The 20,317-nt window shown below is 41.8% G+C and overlaps 1 protein-coding gene across 5 annotated transcripts in view; it reads left to right on the top strand.

The window, feature by feature from the left end:
- LOC142938196 (protein MTSS 1-like) overlaps positions 1 to 20,317 on the top strand; it is a 49,860-nt gene that overhangs the window by 17,946 nt on the left and 11,597 nt on the right. For 3 of the 5 annotated variants that reach the window (XM_076081450.1, XM_076081449.1, XM_076081447.1), the window contains exons 4-7: positions 14,275 to 14,359; positions 15,989 to 16,080; positions 16,360 to 16,434; positions 17,467 to 17,478. In XM_076081450.1, the coding sequence (XP_075937565.1) occupies positions 14,275 to 14,359; positions 15,989 to 16,080; positions 16,360 to 16,434; positions 17,467 to 17,478 (264 nt within the window). The remainder of the gene's footprint in view (positions 1 to 14,274; positions 14,360 to 15,988; positions 16,081 to 16,359; positions 16,435 to 17,466; positions 17,479 to 20,317) is intronic. The other 2 variants (XM_076081451.1, XM_076081448.1) reach the window with 1 other exon arrangement.

Genomic DNA, 20,317 nt, shown 5'->3' with positions numbered 1-20,317 from the left:
GTGTGTGTCTGGTTTAAATTATCACCAGTATCTCCGAGACTAGAGGCCTCCCAGTCTCCCTGGGAAGGTCGCATACACATTGGATACCCAGTTTGGTAGGTGACAAGTTGCTTTCATGTTTCTGTTGATTACACCTTAGACTGCAGTCTGTCTTGTTTTTAACTTTGTTCGAGAAAAACTCGTTCCTCTCGACTCCATACATACTTGAAATAACAAGGATAGCCTGTAAATTGTTTCACGGTGGATTTCTCCTCAGCACCCAAAGTTTCCTAATTTTTCACACTTTTGAAAGTCACTTTCATTAAAGATCATCTTCCTATTTAATTGTTGAAGGTCCAATTTTGATGTTTTCTCTGAATTGCTTTGATGTCGAGGGGACATTTAGGGCCTTATACTGTAACAGTTGAAAGGTTCGACCACCCACAAAGGTACATGTTAGTCTAAAGCTCAATAAATACCTCCATAAATCAAGGCAAATACTGACTTTGCCGGTAGTATAGGGGACCTTGCAGTGTATATTTAGTTTTTCCTGTTTTTCTGCGTATGATTTACACATGCATGTTGTAACAACGTTCTGTTTGCTGGTATTTCCTTAAAGGTACATTTGGTTTATTCTACTGTATTGTTATTGTTATATTTGCACCTAAAACCTGACTTGAACATCTCTACCACGTTGACAATGTAATGAATTACAGAATTGTAATTTAAGATGACTGCGAGAGTAATTCAGGCCACTCTAGCTCTGACTTAAGTCTTAAAAACAAGACGTACGTGACTCAGACCCGATGACTCAGACCTCGTTCTATTCAGTTGTTATTGCTTTCAGTTATTGCAGTTAGAAATATGAACCTCTGTCCTCGTCACTGCAAATGATTAACCGTGACATAAGACTTTTTGCACGTTCCGACCCTATGCTGAGGTGATGCTGGTCTGTACTTCTGAACGTACAGTGTCTTATTTGTCCAATAAATAAATATAAATAACAGCTTCAATGTTGGCTTTTAAGTTGATTCATGGTGTGACTGTTTTGAGTTGCAGTTATCTTTGCCACCATTTCTCAGTTCTGCATACCCCAAATAAGGATGGCAATAAATACTCTAACCAAAAAAGCAATGAATTTAGAGGTCCTAGTAAATCCTTTATATCTGCCTGTGGAATGTGTGTCAAACCAGAAAGGAAGATTAGAGAGAAAGTGGGGCACCAGAGCCCGAAAAAGAGCAAGAGTGGGCTCTGGGGTAATCTATTCTCTCTTTCGTTCTCTTTCTCTTTCGTTCTCTTTCTCTTTCGTTCTCTCTCTCTCTCTCTCTCTCTCTCTCTCTCTCTCTCTCTCTCTCTCTCTCTCTCTCTCTCTCTCTCTCTCTCTCTCTCTCTCTCTCTCTCTCTCTCTCTCTCTCTCTCTCTCTCTCTCTCTCTCTCTCTCTCTCTCTCTCTCTCTCTCTCTCTCTCTCTCTCTCTCTCTCTCTCTCTCTCTCTCTCTCTCTCTCTCTCTCTGGTCATCTGATGACACGCTTAAACCCCCTCCTTGGGGGATTTGATTGGTCAGATTCTGGGCAGCAGACTTATAGCTGCTGTTGAGCTGTTACATGCTGTGTAGAATAATATGCAGGCACTGGCGCCCAGTGACTGAATTACCGTATTGCCAGCTCTATTACAACAATTGATGTTTTTGTGCTTTAAGAGGTTATTTGTTTGATAAACATTTGATGCCCTATACCTGATGAGGCAGAAATGGCAACTGTGGGGATTTGTGATGACTTCAGGCACTGTGTTAACGTCATGGTTCTACATTCACAGAGACATCAGAGACGAGAGGTGGTAGCTGACAACTAAGCCAGTGCAGAAAGAGAGAAAACTGAACTGAGCACAGAGACTGGGATGTACAACTAGATCAGAGAGCGAACAGCTTAAAAGACGAAATAAAGGGAATACAGTAGAATGAAGGGGGGTGGGGTGAAATTCCTCCATGACCTACATCTACAGCTGAAGCCAACACGTGCAGTTATGACATCGCCCTGTTAGAGTACAGTAAACCAGTAGCATAAATTACCATGTCAAGTCTGCCTGGAGACTCTGTGAAGAGACCACCCTGATATCTCTTGTACTCGCTCTCATTCATTTCTCTTTCTCTCTCTACTCTTGTGCACCATGTGAATTCTACAGATCACATTACCATACGGCACTCCTCCGCTCAACAGTTTGTCTCCTTGCAGAAGTGCCATGCTGTTTAATTTCTCTGACGAGAGCATTTGCTGAATTCTTTCACTCATTCGACGGCCGACTGAAGACTGTGACCCATACAGTAGACATCAGCAGACCTCTGACATCTATGGTGATGCTCTGCAAGGCCTGTACTGAAGCCATGTTCATTTAGTTTTTAGTTAAGTCACTGCGTAGTTGGACTGAGGTCAGGCGACTGGCTTGATCAGTAAAGAACATGCCACTGTTTGGCCATAAAATACTTCTTATTTCAGCTGTATGTTCAGGATGATTGTCCTAAAACTATGTGGCTATATCTGTAAAGGGGAGAAGAGAAGATTCTTCATAAGCATTCGTGCGAAGGGAGTGGGACTCCGAGACATGCTTGATGTATTGCCTTAAACTGTCTGAGAAGTTCGAGGGAGGGCAGAGACTTTGTAGTGGGTTGGTGGTTTTGCCCGTCCTGGCTCTCTGTCCTTCTCTCCAGCCCCTGCTCACTCCCCAGACCTGCCAGTCCTGGTCACATGACATCCCCTCCCACCTACACACCTGTTCCCACTTTCCTCATCTGACCTGTAGTTTCTAGAAAACACACCTAAAAGATTTGACTCTCCTATATTTTTGGAGTTTTATGATAAGTAATTGTTCTTTGTATAGAAGAAACATTTCACCAACAAAGACCACGCTTCTTATGATTGCAAATTAGTTTGAAATAACATGAGATACATCACAAAAAACATAATAAATAGGAGAACTGAAGCCACCGGGAGATAATTGACACACTTATACAGGGTATAACACTTATACAGGTTGTTAAATCAGGAGAAACTTAATTTACAGTGAACAAATAGATTTATTAAATTGTGCAAAGTAAAGTAAAAATTTTGGAGAGTCGACACGGGTGGAGTTGTTGAAGACAGTAGGGGCAGGCTGAAGATCTAGATGATGGCATGTTTGAGTGGGACTGCCCTCAGTGGAAGAAACCTTGAGCACCGGATGCGATGATGAATGTGGAGGAGGGTCACATCGGTTTGTACCGAAATGACAGCTGACTGCACAGAAGAGAACAGGTCTTTAAAGTTTGACGGGAAATATATGATTGGCTGAGGGAGGCCGTGGCGAAATCGCCCACTGTCAGCTGATAGAGTAGGAGCCAGAGAGCGAGAGCCAGAGAGATGTGTGAGTGAATGAGAGCATAACAACACTGTCCTAATGTAGGAAGTTAGAGTAAATCCCCAAACTTTACATAGTTTATAATCATACAGTTGTAAATGAATTAATACTACATTTCAAAATATCACTCCTCTAAGCAAAGCTCTCTAAGTTGTACTGTACTTTACTCTCAGTAAATAATCAATGCTAACAATTTGACATTCAAGGAGGGATTTGGTAATCCTTAAATTATTATAGTGGCACCAAACATAGTAAGCTAAATTACGAAAAGTGCTAACGGACAAAATCTATTCTGAATCGAAAGTTACAGGTCAGATATGCTACTGGTTTACACGACAGGAGTTTGGTGAGAGTATATTACCCCATCATCGTACATCGGACACCGGAAGTACCCCAACGCATGTTGGCATATGATTTGAAGACTGGCCATCCCCTTGTTTGATACTATTGAAACAGCAGCCCAACACAGCGACATGTCACCGTGGAGGACTCTCACTCAGGAGATACGTGTCTGCCTCTCCCCGACAGTTCACGCTCACTGTCACGATCAGGGCAACCAGGGAGGTATACTCTTGCATATGTCACAACTACGTTAGAGGCAAGACCAGTGTCCAGATATAACGATGATCCATAGAAACTTGTGAGAGAATGAGAGCATAAAAACACTGTCCTAATGTAGGAGGTTAGAGTAAATCCCAATATTTTACATATAGTTAATTATTTTACAACTGTATGATTATAAATACTATATTTCAAAATATCACTCCTCTAAGCAAAGCTCTCTAAGTTTTATTGTACTTAACTCTCAGTAAATGATCAATGCTAACAATTTGACATTCAAGGAGGGATTTGGTAATCCTAAAATCATCATGGTGGCACCAAACATCCTGAGCCAAATTATGAAAAGTGGTAGCAGTCAAAGTCTATTCTGAATCCAAAGTTACAGGTCAGATATGCTGCTGGTTTACGCGACAGGAGTTTGGTGCCAGTATCTCACCACAGCAGCCTACATCGGACACACCAGAAGCCTGAAGTGAGGTTGAAAAGCTTGCAAGTTCATCTGCCAATTTGCCAGATGATAGACCTTCACGTCAACAGGGAGCCCCCCAGGAAGCCTGACCAATAAAATAAAATACTTTACTAGAAATTTTGACGAGTGGTTTTGCCTGTGGCTTACCTCAGAGCTGTCCAGCTGTCCTCCACGCTGGTGGAGTTGTTGAAGACAGTAGGGGCAGGCTGAAGATCTAGATGATGGCATGTTTGAGTGGGACTGCCCTCAGTGGAAGAAACCTTGAGCACCGGATGCGATGATGAATGTGGAGGAGGGTCACATCGGTTTGTACTGAAATGACAGCTGACTGCACAGAAGAGAACAGGTCTTTAAAGTTTGATGGGAAATATATGATTGGCTGAGGGAGGCCGTGGCGAAATCGCCCACTGTCAGCTGATAGAGTAGGAGCCAGAGAGCGAGAGCCAGAGAGATGTGTGAGTGAATGAGAGCATAACAACACTGTCCTAATGTAGGAAGTTAGAGTAAATCCCCAAACTTTACATAGTTTATAATCATACAGTTGTAAATGAATTAATACTACATTTCAAAATATCACTCCTCTAAGCAAAGCTCTCTAAGTTGTACTGTACTTTACTCTCAGTAAATAATCAATGCTAACAATTTGACATTCAAGGAGGGATTTGGTAATAAGCCCCCCAGGAAGCCTGACCAATAAAATAAAATAAAATACTTTACTAGAAATTTTGACGAGTGGTTTTGCCTGTGGCTTACCTCAGAGCTGTCCAGCTGTCCTCTGTGGAGCACCCGGCTTCATCCACAAGATGACACCTCAACATTCTAATTTATTCAAGAACTCTGCTGTGTTCCAGTTCCAGCCAGCATTCTATTCTATTCTGTTCTATTCTCAAGGGCAGATAATGTCTCCTTTTATGAATTCACTATTTTCTAGTCCAGCGTTTATCATGTTTTCCATGGCACAGTTTTCACAAAACTCCACCCATTATGACCCATTAGCAGTAATGATACAACACTGTATATATTAAAAAAAATAATTTTGTCTATTGCTTCGCAGATATTTTAAATCATACATGCAACAAGTCACAACAAAAGTTTAAGCTGTTGCAAGTAACTCCACAAATGATCCTTTTTACATTGTTAAGATGTCTATGTTTGCAAATTCATATTCAAATGCTAATATGTTGCATCCCGTGTACTGTATGGTAATTATAGCCACACCCAAATCTCACCTGCACCTGAGTTTGGGAATTAGGCAATTGATGGATTTAAGACCTTAAAACTGTTCTGAACTGAATTATTTGGTGGATAATAGTTAAATACCTCCATCTCCTCCTCGGTGGTAGTTTTAGGCTGAACGCGACGCTCAGTCTCCAGCAGGTCCTCAGGTATTCAGCATTTCTAATGTAGGTAGATCATTTTGACTTGGTCATTTTAAAAGTAGCTCGCAAGTCGAAAAAGTGTGGGCACCCCTGGCCTATATCATTGTTCCAGTGAGAGATCTCAGATGCAGAATATCAATAGCTGTAATGAGGATGTATTGAGCAAATGGAAATCAGCATTCTCTGTAAATAGGCGCTGAATATACAGCAACTGTGCAAGATGAGAACTATCTCACAAAGCGCACCAAAGAGTGTGGCAGGAAAAAGGATGGTGGCGTTTTGTAGTCGGGAGAAGCGCGTTTCTTCTTATCTTAATTGGTTCCCATCCATCGCTCTGGTATCCATTCATACCACCGTGCTGTGAGGCGGATGGTGAAAGAGGAGAATAACGGAGGAGGGATGTAGAGATGTACGGTAGCTCGGTAAGCATTCCAAATGAGGAAGAGAGAGACGCGGAGCAATGGGTGCATTCGTCAGCTATCTTTTGTTGTTTATCTGCGGCCTCGAGACCTCGTTAGCATTCACCCTCCAGAACCACACAGAGGTGACATACTGTCACACTCGCATTACTACTCTCCGTCATCGATACTCTCCTCTCCCCCTCATCTTAACAACGGAAATCAACATATATGTTTTCCTTATGTTCCCCTTTCTCTTCAGCCCTCCTCTCCCACCCATGACACATTTGTCTCTATTTTACAATAAGCATTATGTTAAGAGTGTAAAGTTTTGCTGGAATTTTGTCCAGAGTCCTTTCGTGTTCAGGCTGCAGCTCTACAGTGGCACACTGACACACTTACTGTTACCAACCTCAGCTCTGTTTAGTGTACATCAGTCCATAACTCTTCATACATCTCTAAACCATCTTTGTCGACATCACTCATTTGTCACTGTAATGAGTCTTTATGCTGCTTGTACTTTCCACATCAGTGGTGAGATGACAGAATAGAGTGGAGGAGTGCAGGAAGGGAGTAAAAAAAATTTAAAAAAAGGGGGGGGGGGGGGGAAGAAAGGGAACAAGAGTGTTTTTGGAAGACTGAGAAAGGAAAGGTTGAGATGAAAGTAGAAGAGGAAGGGAGGGCGAGCAGAGAGGAAAAAGAAGAAACTAGATCGGGGCAGAAAAGGAGGGGAAAATGGAGGAGGAGGAGGAGGAGGAGGAGGAGGAGGAGGAGGAGGAGGAGGAGGAGGAGGAGGAGGAGGAGGAGGAGGAGGAGGAGGAGGAGGAGGAGGAGGAGGAGGAGGAGGAGGAGGAGGAGGAGGAGGAGGAGGAGGAGGAGGAGGAGGAGGAGGAGGAGGAGGAGGAGGAGGAGGAGGAGGAGGAGGAGGAGGAGGAGGAGGAGGAGGAGGAGGAGGAGGAGGAGGCCGGGGGAGTCTCGTGCATCACTATTCAAGATGCATTTCACTGCATTGCAGTGACACACATTTTAACTACAGTTCACATTGAGTCTCTATCGGTTCTTTAAAAAACATAAATGTACTGAATATTTTTTGGAGAATAAATTTCAGTCGGTATAACGATCTGCTATATTGTTGGTCCATTGTCAATATTTTGTCACTAAGCTACGCAGCCAACTGTCATTCACTACACAAAGACACTCTGATATAAGCCTGTAGTTTTTGTGGGGCCTTGTTTGACTGCGATGCAAACCATCGACAAACAAATTGCATCATGGGTTTAAACCTGGCTCACGAGCTGCCCTTCCCTCCGTCTCTCTCTTATCCCTGCTGTCACTATTCAATATACATGGTGCTATTTAGCAAGAGAAAGGGCTGATAAAACGTGAAATGGGAAGTAGTTGGTGTTAATGTTCTTTTACAATCTACTGTACGTTCATGGCAGCAGGTTCAGGGCTGAGTGTGGGAATGTAATCATACTTTAGCTGTGCTGATGTTGTAAATTCAGTATTGGTTCTTTTGATGCCATTCTTTGGTTCATTTCAGCACATTTTCACCAATGTCCATGTTTTTGTTTCTGCTCAACACTGGTCTATAGACTATCTATCCTAAGTAAAACCAGAGAATGCTCAACTGATTGTTGTAACCGATATCGTACAACACAAAGTAAATTAAGATTTCACCTTAAAAGCCTGCAGTTTAGAGACATTCATAAAGACAAGCAAAATCAGTTGATAGAGCTGTGATGTAATATTATTGGTGCTCTATCACGCCCATCAACCAAGGTGTGTCTCGTTACAGGAACTACTTTTCCCCCAACTGCACTCTTGCATCATTTTCTGCAGTATGTGAAATAGACCTCATTATTTTATTCTCGGCCCCGCCGCTCCTCTTTTCTTTCAACACCTCTGCTCATCTTCTCCTCCTCTACCCTCTTGTCATTTTCCCTTCTCTTGTGTTAGCGTGACAGCTGTCGGGAGCTGTAGTCAAACAGTCCGTAGTTTTTGTGTGTCAGCAGCACTGGTCACACTGCAGCAGGTGTGTGTGTTTGCTCGCCCACACATTTGCATGTGTTGGTGCCCGTTGAGGCTATAGACTTAGTGTGTGTGTGTGTGTGTGTGTGTGTGTGTGTGTGTGTGTGTGTGTGTGTGTGTGTGTGTGTGTGTGTGTGTGTGTGTGTGTGTGTGTGTGTGTGGTCAGGGGAAGCTCACTTTCTGTCAGCAGCTATTGATGAATGAAGACTATTAGAGCAGACTATTATAAGCCCTTGACCTTGGAGACCATGCATACTTGTATCCCCACATATATCCTCCCTTTAACGAATAGTATATTAGTTTTAGTTACATCATTCTTTGATGTATAGTTTGTAATCAGTCACTCCTACATCAATTCATTTACAGCTCCCAGAATTATTAAAACCTCTAACAATCAGCCACTTAGTTTATTGTTTAGTCAAAAATGAAATTGTAGACTTGGAGGAGTAGGCTAACACACTGACGGAGCAGAAATATAAATCAATGAATGAAATCCTAGCCTGTATCTGTACTATGTGGGTGGCTCCATCTGGGCATGCCAACTGCTCAGCTAAGAGTGTGTGTGTGTGTGGGTTATGTTTCCAAAGACATCATACTAAGATGACTTGAACAGTCCGTGAATGTATCTAACGTACATCATCATTTTGAAATCATGCCACTTCCCGTTTTACCGGAGTGAAAACCCGCCCAGCCGCGTTGGATTGGAGGCCAACACGAAGAGGAAAAGATATGTTCTTAAATTTAGCCGGCTTAGTAGCCTTAGTGTTTTCTCCAGCTCTCTAATTAGGTGTGTGTGTGTGTGTGTGTGTGTGTGTGTGTGTGTGTGTGTGTGTGTGTGTGTGTGTGTGTGTGTGTGTGTGTGTGTGTGTGTGTGTGTGTGTGTGTGTGTGTGTGTGTGTGTGTGTGTGTGTGTGTGTGGCTGTATGGTCTCCAGTCTCTTATCAGTGTAACCACTGGCCCGTCGTTAACAGCGACCATCTGGTGCCCATACAGAGTGAGTTTTAGCGAGCAAGCCTCTCTGATCTTCATGTCAAAACTACCCGAGCCACATCACTCTCTCTTCCTCACGGTTTCGTTTGTTTTTATATGAATGTACGCTATAGATATTTAACATATACCTTTCCAAACACTTCCTCCCTTCCTTCGTCTCGCCTCCTCCCTACATCACTCACATTTCACTCTTCAGATCAGCTTTCCCTCCATCCTCTGATGACAGGCTGAGATCTGTGTAGAGATGCACACTGGCTGAGTGTGTTCCACACTTTCGTTAGCTGGTTAAACAGAAATGAACCTCTGCCTCTTGTGATGTTGGGCACAACAAGGGTTCTTGTAGTTTATTTAGTATTCGTTGTATTGTTAGTATTTCAGTATCCTAAAGCATAATGGTGTTTTTGACTTTGAGCTATGAGCACAAGTTATCATTTACATCATTTACACTTTTGCCATCGATGTTTCTGTATTGATGACTGAAATGTTTTGCATTAGAACAGGAGAAATTCAATTGTGTTTTTTTAACAGTCCTCGGTCTAGCTATGTGTTGTTCTGTAAGTGTGCTGGTATATTGAGATTGTACTGCAGGTATAAGCTGCAGGCACACAGGAGAGGGTCATACAGGGTCCTATTGATTCCTGCTGCATTGGTGACATTATTATTATTGATGCTCTTAAATCATTTAACGTTCTCATAGCAACCACAAAGGTACTCCTGTTGTATAAATACAGACAAAGGAAGTCACTTTGTCTGTCCACCTTTATGTAATCCTGTGGAGAGAACGAGTTGCATATCCTGCTGCCTGAAGGGAAAACTGTCTAGAAAACTTATTTAGCAAGTGAGTTCATTGCAAGACCAACAGTGGCCACTCACACAGGGTGTTCATACAATGGAACTATAGGGGCTACGTGTCATAGTGAGAGTAGATAATAAATGCGTGTTTTGCAGTATGTTTCAAATGCATTGATACATCAACCTATCCTTTCAAGTCGCTTTTCTGCTTTCTTACAAAATGCTTAACACGCACGCACACACACACACACACACACACACACACAGAGACATTTGCTGTCTGTGTCAGCACAGTGTGACATTCCAAGGAACAGTCCGGGAGGGGGTTGAGGACAGAGACAGACTTGGCAGCTCAACATCAAATTGTCATACTCTCTCTCTCTCACACACACACACACACACACACACACACAGACACAGACACAGACACACACAGAAAACTATCACCTCTGTCACAAATGTCCCTAGGCCATTGAGACAAAAGTTTCCACAGAAAGTCGAAATGTCACAGACCAAGAGACAAAGCTTTGTTAGGGTTGTATGAAGTAGTGGTTTCTTACAAGTATTAGTATCACAACCTGACACAGAGAGAATTAATAAACAGCTGTGAGACAATCTGTTGACTTTATAGCCTCCCGTATATTCTCTCTACTGTGGAGTGTTGTTGATTTCCTAGGCCTGGGATGGTTGGTGGTTTTTGAAACGTTAGCCAAACATTCTGTGGCCAAATTTGCATTTCTTTTTTTTTTTTTTGTCAAAGTTGCTAGTGCTGTCTACTTGCTCACTGGGTTTTAATTTTAAAAAAAGACATCAGTTTAGCATCGTTTGTACACAGATGCACCAAAGAGTCCAGCTTATAGTCTATAAGTGTATGTGTCTGTTCTCTACTATTTAAGTGTTTGTGGTTCAGGGATAATTACAAGCCTCTGAAACAACCATGTCAACAGCCAGCTATGCTACACACACACACAAACACACATGCACACGTTCATGTGTGTGTAGAACTGGACCTGCCAATGGAACTATTTCTATCCAGGGGTCAGTCGGCACTAGACGATGTGTGTTAGCAGCCACTTTATCCTGAAAGCAACAGAGCAACTTTCCACAAACATGGCAAATTGCACCCAAACCTTCAACACTTCCTCTGACCACATGTGATGTCTGAGCTCGTATAGAAATGGTTGAAATCAATATCATAATAAGAATAATAGTTTTCACTATATCACTATCACAATGTGGCAAAATATGCAAAATCACATATAAGATAATCACAAAATTTACGTCAGACAAATCTCTGTCATACGCACAAAATAGCTTCACTAATTCATACCGGCACAAGTTGCTGACAAAAATATTGACTTAGTCCGACCACACGCTGCAGTGCTGTGGACACACACGATACACAATCATACATGTTTCCACAGTGACTGGTAGTCATGGCAGAGGCCACATGGACTAGCTACCTGCTGTGAGACGCACAAGTCTCTTTCACACATGGAGTATGTGGTATTGCTGAATTTTTTTTTAAGTTCAACAACAGACTTTTCTCATGATTGTCATGTCGCTATTGTGTAAACAGTTTTAGTTTCAAGCCTCAGTTACCTGAAATGTCTGCCCGTTTATGCTCATAGCATGGGAGGAGTTCTTATGCCATCACCACGTCGTGAGCAGTGCTAACGTCTATAAACAGGATCCCTTGAAAGGAAATGCGCTATTCAGTGGAACTCTATTCAAATGGAAATGGGGCTATTTCAATAATCTCACAAAATCTGAGTTGTGTGAGCTAGAGTTCCATCTATCATAACGGCACACCTGTGCGTATAGCCAAGAGCACATGTTGGTTCTCTTATACGCCTCGTATCAAATCCAGGAGTGTGAGTGGGACAAATGAATAATCACCTGAAACCAAACTCTTTTCTCGCCAGAGTGGGCTACAACTCTCCAGTAACTTCTTAATGAAAAACGTTTGCCGGCACTAAATCCTCCTCCTTTCGGCTGCCGTGTGGCCTCTTTGTGGCACTGTGGCATCTCTCCGCCACACCCTCTAGAGAATAACAAGCAGTCATAGTAAGGGTGAGATGGGCGGATGGATGGCTGGATAGGATGACTAAACAAGTCAACGCAGGAATGAATGAGCATTATGGTGCTGTAGAACAGGAAGGTCTGTTATGCCATGTAGTAGCCACACCCTCTGCAATAACAAGCATGTGGGGTGAAAAGAAAAACCAGGAATGAATGAATGGATAGAGGAAAACTGTTGAGGACATAATGGGCTCAATGGGACGGAGTTAAATTATGTCTTGGTGACATGGTTGAGAAAGTTGTAATTTGCCATCTAGAATCACTTAAGTCTGTGTTACAGTTGGTCTCGGCCTCCTTCTCACTGAGCAGTCAAAAGCACACTGAGCTAATTCTGCTCTTTTGGAAGAGCAGGACAGATGCAGATTGTCTGGAAACCAGTTTATAATCACACAGTGATGGAGACCCAAAACTACAGATGCTGTTCCTCTGGTGTAGTTCTGGAGTAGAGACACGGGGAGATGTTTATTTTCACACTGATGAATTTGGTTCAGTCTGGCAGACATGCAGAGCTCAGCCAAAGAGACAAACGCAGAGGAGATTCAACACAAAACTTGTCTTATAGTGCCAATTCCACGACACTTGACTCCAAATATCTAATATATATCTTACATACGACAGACAAACGCACATGAAAATGCTTTATCCTCTAAACTTTCCTTCACACAAGAGCCTGTGGAATTTAGACATTCAGCACTAATTCGGAACATATGCTCTAAACTTTGCACACATCTTTCCCCCTCAGCCTAAGATGCACTGTTCACCCAAGGTGGCTTCAAAAATCTCACCAATATTAGATGTTAGATTAGTCTGTAATACAATTGTCCTGGTGCACATATTTTCAGAAATATATTGTTTTTTCACCAGCATGATGATCACGTTTTCTTCAAATGACTATTTTCCTCCTGTTCTAATAGAATTCCCTGTTTAGAGGATTTTTTCCTTTTCTTTTGTACCATCCAAATCACCATGAGGGTTGTAGGCCAATCCAGCAGCCTCTCGCATTTGTTTTGTCCGGATTCTGACGGAAGTAAAAGACAATTTTGTGTGTGTTGTAAATGTGAGTGTGAGTGAGTGACAGCTCTGTGTGTGTGTCTCTGCATGCAGCAAGGACTGCGCTGACAGCAGAATGGCTTGCTCTGTTGGAGGGAATTCACACTTCACATCAGATCATCACAACCTAACTGTCTCTAACACACACACACACACACACACACACACACACAAACTGAGAGAGTATCGCTCTGCTTCTTATACACTGAACAGAATGTTGCAAGAACTCCACACAGTTTCATACAAGATATCTGTGCCCCCACCATGTCTCTCTCTCACACACACACACACACACACACACACACACACACACACACACACACACACACACACAGTAGTGCTTCAACCCCACAGAGAAACAGACTAGTCATACTGAGCAGCCAGACAATAGTTCTGTCAATCAACGTCAGCTCCTGCTTAGCTGTAGAGCCTGAAGCCTTCCAGTGGACAGCTAGTTAGCCTGTGTGAAGGAAACTGACACCAGCCTCAAGCACATGTACAAGGCTCCAGCTCCAACTTCCCATCACTTCTCTTGACCTGCATGTGTGTGCAGTTGGTAACTCTGCGTGTCCCACTGATTACCACAGTGGAGAGAGTGGGGTCAATAAGTCAATAAGTGCAAGAAGTCGCTCTCTGTCTAGTATGAAGTTGATGAATTGACAGCATTAAACTTCTGCATACTGTACTTCAATGTAATTACCAAACTGCTTTACATTCAATTAGATAAATAGCAACCTACAAGAGATAGATAGATATATACTTTATTTATATAAGAGGCAGAAGGAGTTCAGTTGCATCTTTTTCACATTGTAAAAAATGTATATTTTATCATTATTCATATTTCAATATCCCAATGTTTGTATTTTAGCGCTGTGCTAAACCATTTTCTCCAGTTACTTGCGTATATATTTAAAGGTTCTGCTAAATGATTGGGCTGCAGCCCTAAAAAAAATGTAAAGTTTGTTGCAAATGTGAAACTTTTTGATGGTGGTTCAATTCCGACAATTAATCCCAAAAACAGACTTTGTGTCTAAAGCTGATGTGATGCACTTGGATCTCTCTGTTTATTTTTACTCTCATGGAAATCGGTGTCACTTAAAGGAATTCATGTAAATTAAATGATTTATTTTTTTGTATTTTTTATGTCTTTCAGGCGGGACCAAAGACATTGGATCAGCATTGACCAGGATGTGTATGAGACATCGCAGCATAGAGGCTAAGCTCAAACACTTCTCCATGTAAGCAACATTACACACATACTGTATGGCTGTGCTCTTTTACCCTTTATTCCTCTCTCCTCAGCTGCACAGCACAACACTAATGACATTTACCAGTCTACAGGATCTGATCTAATACATCCCTTGTGCAATGTTGGTGAATTGGCTGGGATGTAAGAGGGTTTTGATGAGAGCTGGGATTTAATTTGGGTTACCGCGTCAATAAGCTCCATCACGGTGGTTTTATTGAGCTGAAAGTGGAATATTAACAGGAACTTCACTATGTCTGGTAAACTTTCCCTCGACACACGTTAAAACACTTCCACTTTCAAGTGATGCAACATTTGCTTATAATGTGAATTTTGGATTTCGTAATATGGGATAAGTGTCGTCTTTTGGTTTTTCAAGACAGCATTACAGTAAAGTGATGTCATTTTGTGAACTTACCAGATGATTACCCACTGTATCCACGTTACTGATCATTGTGTAAGTATTTATGTGAAAGCACCAATGGTCAACGAAATTGACGTATTTGGTCAAAAATATTGTGATATTGGATTTTCTTTTTATCGCCCAGCCCTCTGTTGTGGTTATTTCATTTTGCTGTGTTTCCTATATTAGTAGCAGTTAGTTCACTTTTACTTAAACTGTTCCCCGAACAGTGCAACTCCAATATAATGGTCTGCATTCAAATTCCTATCTCGCCACATGTTCCACGTCTTGACATTTTGTGTGTGTGTGTGTGGGTGAGAATGCCCCTTGTAGTGGAATGCTGGTCAAGAGACGATTTGTCTGGCAACACAAGCATCTGTAATGTTTCAGTGTAGTCTCACACACACACACACACACACACACACACACACACACACACACACACTATACATCTCTCTCTCTCTCTCCCTCACTCACACTACACAAGGGTCTCTCTCTAATTTCGGTTGGCATTTCAGTAAAGATTCCACTTGGATCTCCATAGCAGGGGCTGTACATAGGGGGGGGGGGGGGCGTGGTCACCACCCACTAACACACGCGCACTTTGGAGAAATGTCTGCAAGAGGCAGAAGTCTAATTTTAGTTTCATGCAGTAAGCCTGCAGCTGCCTAGCTCTCACACTCACAGCCTCTTCCACACACTCACAAATGCATCTCAAATACACAACAAACACAGTTGGGCAATGATCGACAGACGTGACTGCACAAGCTTCTTACTTCCTCCTGTGACACACAGTCAGACGTAAGCAGACTTTATATCATTATATCCTCTCGGGTCTGTTTTTCTCCCCTTTCCTTCTGGCTGTTAATGATTGACAGACGGGACCATACAGTGTATAGACAGAGAGGCAAACCAGACCTAATGGGTTTTTAACTCTGGCGTTCTCTTTGCCTCTTTACAATCAGGTGACAGATATACTGACGCATTTGCTATTTTACATCTTATAAATAGGTTGTTAGGCTCTTTGATTGGTCAATAAAGACGTATTTGGGATAAACATCATTTATGAAAACTGTAAACCCAAGCACTTAATGTTTTAGATGAATTTAAATTGGGACACATTTAACCATTTTAAACGGTTAGTCTTGAATAGTCTTGAATTGTTTAACTGGTCAAGCTGACCTCAGATCAGAAGTAAGTATCCTGGTGTTTTCACAGGGCCTTCCTGGAGGGTCTGATCAACCCTCTACAAGACCAGATGGAGGAGTGGAAAAGAGGAGTCAACACTTTGGACAAGGACCATGCTAAAGGTAGGACAAAGAAATGTAACCACACACACACACAGGAGAGTAACATAACATGCTGATCCACAAATTACTTTGACATGAGGATGCATGTTCAACATTTACAGCAAAGGTAAAGGCCCAATGATGATGTTATTATGACTTAAAACATAGTTTGACATGGAGGTTATCATACCGGTCTTGTTCATGCTTCTGTCCCACAGTATATAACAAGAGTATGGGAAATTGTACCTTGACACTGAGTTTTCACACAGTTACATTTTTCACCATGTCCATCTGAACCAGAGTATAAAAGAGCCCGGCAGGAAATTAAGAAGAAGTCCTCGGACACACTGAAACTTCAGAAGAAAGCCAAGAAAGGTAAAAAAAAAAAAAAAAAAAAAGCATATTTTGTTTCTGCTTATTTGAATTAACAAAAATAACACTGCTAAGTGCAAGTGATCTAATAATTAGGGAGACGGATCTTGTATCAACAATCTGAAACTATCCGATGGTATCAGACGGTGAGGGATGTGACGCCCTGAGAATGAGACGAGGCTCGTATGTCAGAGAATGTGTTACTTTAGTTATCCTCTACTAGTTTGCAACTTATTCAGAAAGAATGAAACTACAGTCTATTACTCTTAAATAGCATAATATGCTCAAATAGGAAAAGGGGAAATGCCCAAATAGTAGTTCTGAGTTTTTCCATTAGACAGCAGTGATGTGTATAGAAGACGTTAGTGATCAGACTTGTGCAGCTCTAGTAAGGCTAAACATTACCTTACTTGGTAAGCACTCAGAGAGGGAAGGGCCTTTTTCTTTCTGCAGTTCTCTTGGCTCCGGTTCCTCGTATACATTCACACACATACTATACACAAATAAGGAATTAGAGAATTATGCTTCCAGTATGTTTGAGATGTTGATCATTTAGGTATGACTCACGGGGATGTCTCACATTCCTAAAGTCAACAGCAAAAAGTACAAGAAACCTGTATCTTAAAAAAACACAGAAAAGACCAATGGTTCTTCTTATTCCTACTATGCAGTAGATTTAACTCTAAACTGCCCGTGTCACTCTAAACTGACACATGTCATTTTCCTACAATACTCTACATCACTAGGATTGTTGTCATGCTCCTCTGCTTTTTGTCTTAAATTTAGGAAACGTGTGCACTATTTTTATTTCTATATCTATCGGTATCATCTGACACTGGGCGGGAAAGACTTGATATTGGTATTGCTTTAAAAAGATATCGGTGCATTGATTTGGCAGCTCGATGCATGAGACTGCACCTTTAGGTGATGCATTAGTGTTAAGTGCTGGCACTCTCTCCGTTGACTTGGATCTTTTTCCCCTCTGCCTGTCCCCTGTGGTTCTGATGCCATCCTCCTCCTTATGCTGCACTGCAGCTGATAATCTGGGTAAGTCAGTTTGTGGAATAGACACACTGTCCGTTTTTACTTTAGAATGCATAACCAAGCATATTGGTTGCATTGTGAAGAAGCAACCAGATATTGAGTTTTATACAAAGATTTAATATGTGTGGATGCTGCTAATTATTTCATATGACAGCTATCGTTTACAGTTAGTCGTTGCTACTCCGTATTAGCACATATGTATGGTTTGTGAAGCTGAGGTCCCCTATAGGTTTTTACTTCAGTCTACCTCCTCTCATTAGTTTTTTTTATGGCTCCTATTATTCATTGTCTGTTGTTAAGCACCTCGAGTGTCTGTGAAGTGTTCTTAAAAAGGAAGTTGAACAAGAAATCAAGGCGTGCTACATAACTAAGACTTTGCTCTTTCCCACATGACAGTTGAGATAGAAAAGATGTTCTTCCCCCCCCCCCCCCCCAGATCTGAGCGAAGATAACCTCACTAAACCTACCTGCACCCGTTTCACCCAAAACCTTTGTAAACTCTGTGACCTCTGTATCACAGAAATACACACAAATATTTGAATCAAGTTCAAGACTGCATCGAGTAGTTGTAGTCTCTCTAAATGAAGAGGGACTTGTGTATGTATATGTGTTGATGCGTGTCTTGTGAGGGTGTTTTTCTGACCTCAGACCCCGGCCTTGCTAAGGAACAGCCTGTGACTGCAACCTAATGAAATGGAATCATTGGTCATGTGAAAGCTGAAGAAGCTAATCTCATTTCCGTGCACACACACAAACACACACACATGTGTGCAGACTGCGGGCCCCCAACAAATTCATCTTGGCTTAGTCCCTGAATTTATGGCAAGTTGAATTTGGAAAAAACAATTATAGATTATCAGTAAGATTTCAGCTCGATTCACTGTTTTTAACCTAAAACGTTTTGATAAATAACAGATAATAAATGATAAATGGAAACATTGTGACCACTCATCTACTGAACATGTGCAGTATTTAGTGTACGATCACATGATTTGTCTGTGTTGATCACTTTGAAGGAGTCTCCTTTTCGTTCCCACACATATCAGAGCTTCTCCTACCTGCTGGCTGTTGTGTGGATGAGCTAATTACCTAGTGATGAGCCTTACCTAAATTGACTGGTAAAATGCATTACCATTTGTTAGTTCAATTAACAGACATCTTCAGTGTATTATCGCTTAGTCATCTTTAGGGCGTGAATCCAAAATATTCAGTCTAGACTACGCGTCACAGGCACCAGTCGGCTGCTCTTTGACCTTTAAGGAACCTTTGTGTTTGTCTGTGGTTGAACAGAAAGAGGAAGTAGCAATCAAAGGCTTGCCATTCACATAGTTGCGCCAGTTATGGCACTGACACCGGGAATGTGTTCAGTTCAGCACTAATAACCTCTCTGCTCACCACAAGTTGACGTCTCATGCCAGGATGTGTCTGCATTGTGCGTGTGTGCTGCGTGTGTCCACCCCCTCCATCCCCGAAATGACTTTTACATCAACAGGGACGTGTGCCTCAAGCTGATTGAGTAATGACAATGGCTTGTAGTTGAATATTAAATATGTTTCTCAGTCTTTGTGTGGTTAGTTGAAAGTAGTTTACAATATTTACACTTTATGGTCAGTTTGCACATGAGTTAGTACCATGAGCGTAGCCATATTTAGAATTGTTAAACTACTTTTTAATGTAATTAAATGAGTGAAGTGATGGTGTGCGTCTTGATCGGTCAGCCTTTAACAGGAGTACATGAGGAACTAATGGGAGACTGATGTGATAATGTTAAACACTACTCCAGCTCTACCGCTAACAAAACAGCAACAAAGAAAATATTTGGCTTTCCGTCTGTCTCAGACAAAGTGCCGCAGCTTACAGTAGCGTCCTTCCAAACCCACAGTGGTTATGCTGAGAATACAGTCGGCCAAGACTTAAACTAGTGGGAGAAAACCAGAATTCAGTAAGATCTTTGCTTTTACTGCATGCCAAGGAGACACCACAGCACCACTGGCTTTGAGCTCGGCCTAAAGCCTAATGTCTTTTATTCATTTTAAACAGAGTTAATAGAAGCAGGGCTGTGATGTAACAGGAATATTTTTCAATGTCATGTAACATGTATATCTGAGCGTTACAACAGTGCCCTGATTCACTAGAAGCATCTTTAGTCGTCATGGCAGGTATTGAGCATTGTTCCATCAAGAGTTGAAATAATGTAGTTGTACCTGTTGGCAGTTTTACTTTATAGATGCACTTGATAGGTTCATGTTTGTATTATCTTTCAAAACCCGATTGACCAGCTGTTTTATAGCTAGTGATCAAAACATTACTTGAAATGTCAGCTCAGGCAACAGGAGGAAAAAGACACATTCCTGAAGTGGAGACCAGACTAATGACTGAGGCCTGTCTAGCCCTCTCAGACTCAGTCATACTACCAGTTCTCCCACAAAACCTTGTACAACGTAATTGTATACTTGTCTGCTTTAAAAGTGGTCGTTGGATCTATATGAGACTGAAAATATATTCTGCAATTTGGACTTTCTACGGTCCATCTACTTCATCTTGGTCTCCAGAGTTGACTAATATAGGAGGAACCGCCATAAACACACATAACTCACATTCCTCTCAGTGTTGCAGTCACCAAACTAACTTGGCAAATGGATTCCCTCCATATGGACACTCAGTAGAAGAATGGAAAAACTAAATGGTCCAGTGTAATTGCACATTCTTCTCACTTTGGGTACAAACATTGTCTTAAATCCACCACAGTATATACTTCCGAGATATCAACATCCACACTGCACTTGAGTGATTCAGACACGCACTCACTTCTCAGTAATGTCAGCTGTTGTGCCAGTGGGGG

The sequence above is a fragment of the Anarhichas minor genome, unplaced genomic scaffold, assembly GCF_050575085.1.
Source record: "Anarhichas minor isolate MPS153535 unplaced genomic scaffold, ASM5057508v1 ptg000080l, whole genome shotgun sequence".
NCBI lineage: Eukaryota > Metazoa > Chordata > Actinopteri > Perciformes > Anarhichadidae > Anarhichas > Anarhichas minor.
The sequence above is the reverse complement of the archived record's forward strand: the minus strand, read 5'-3'. Positions and strand labels throughout refer to the sequence as shown.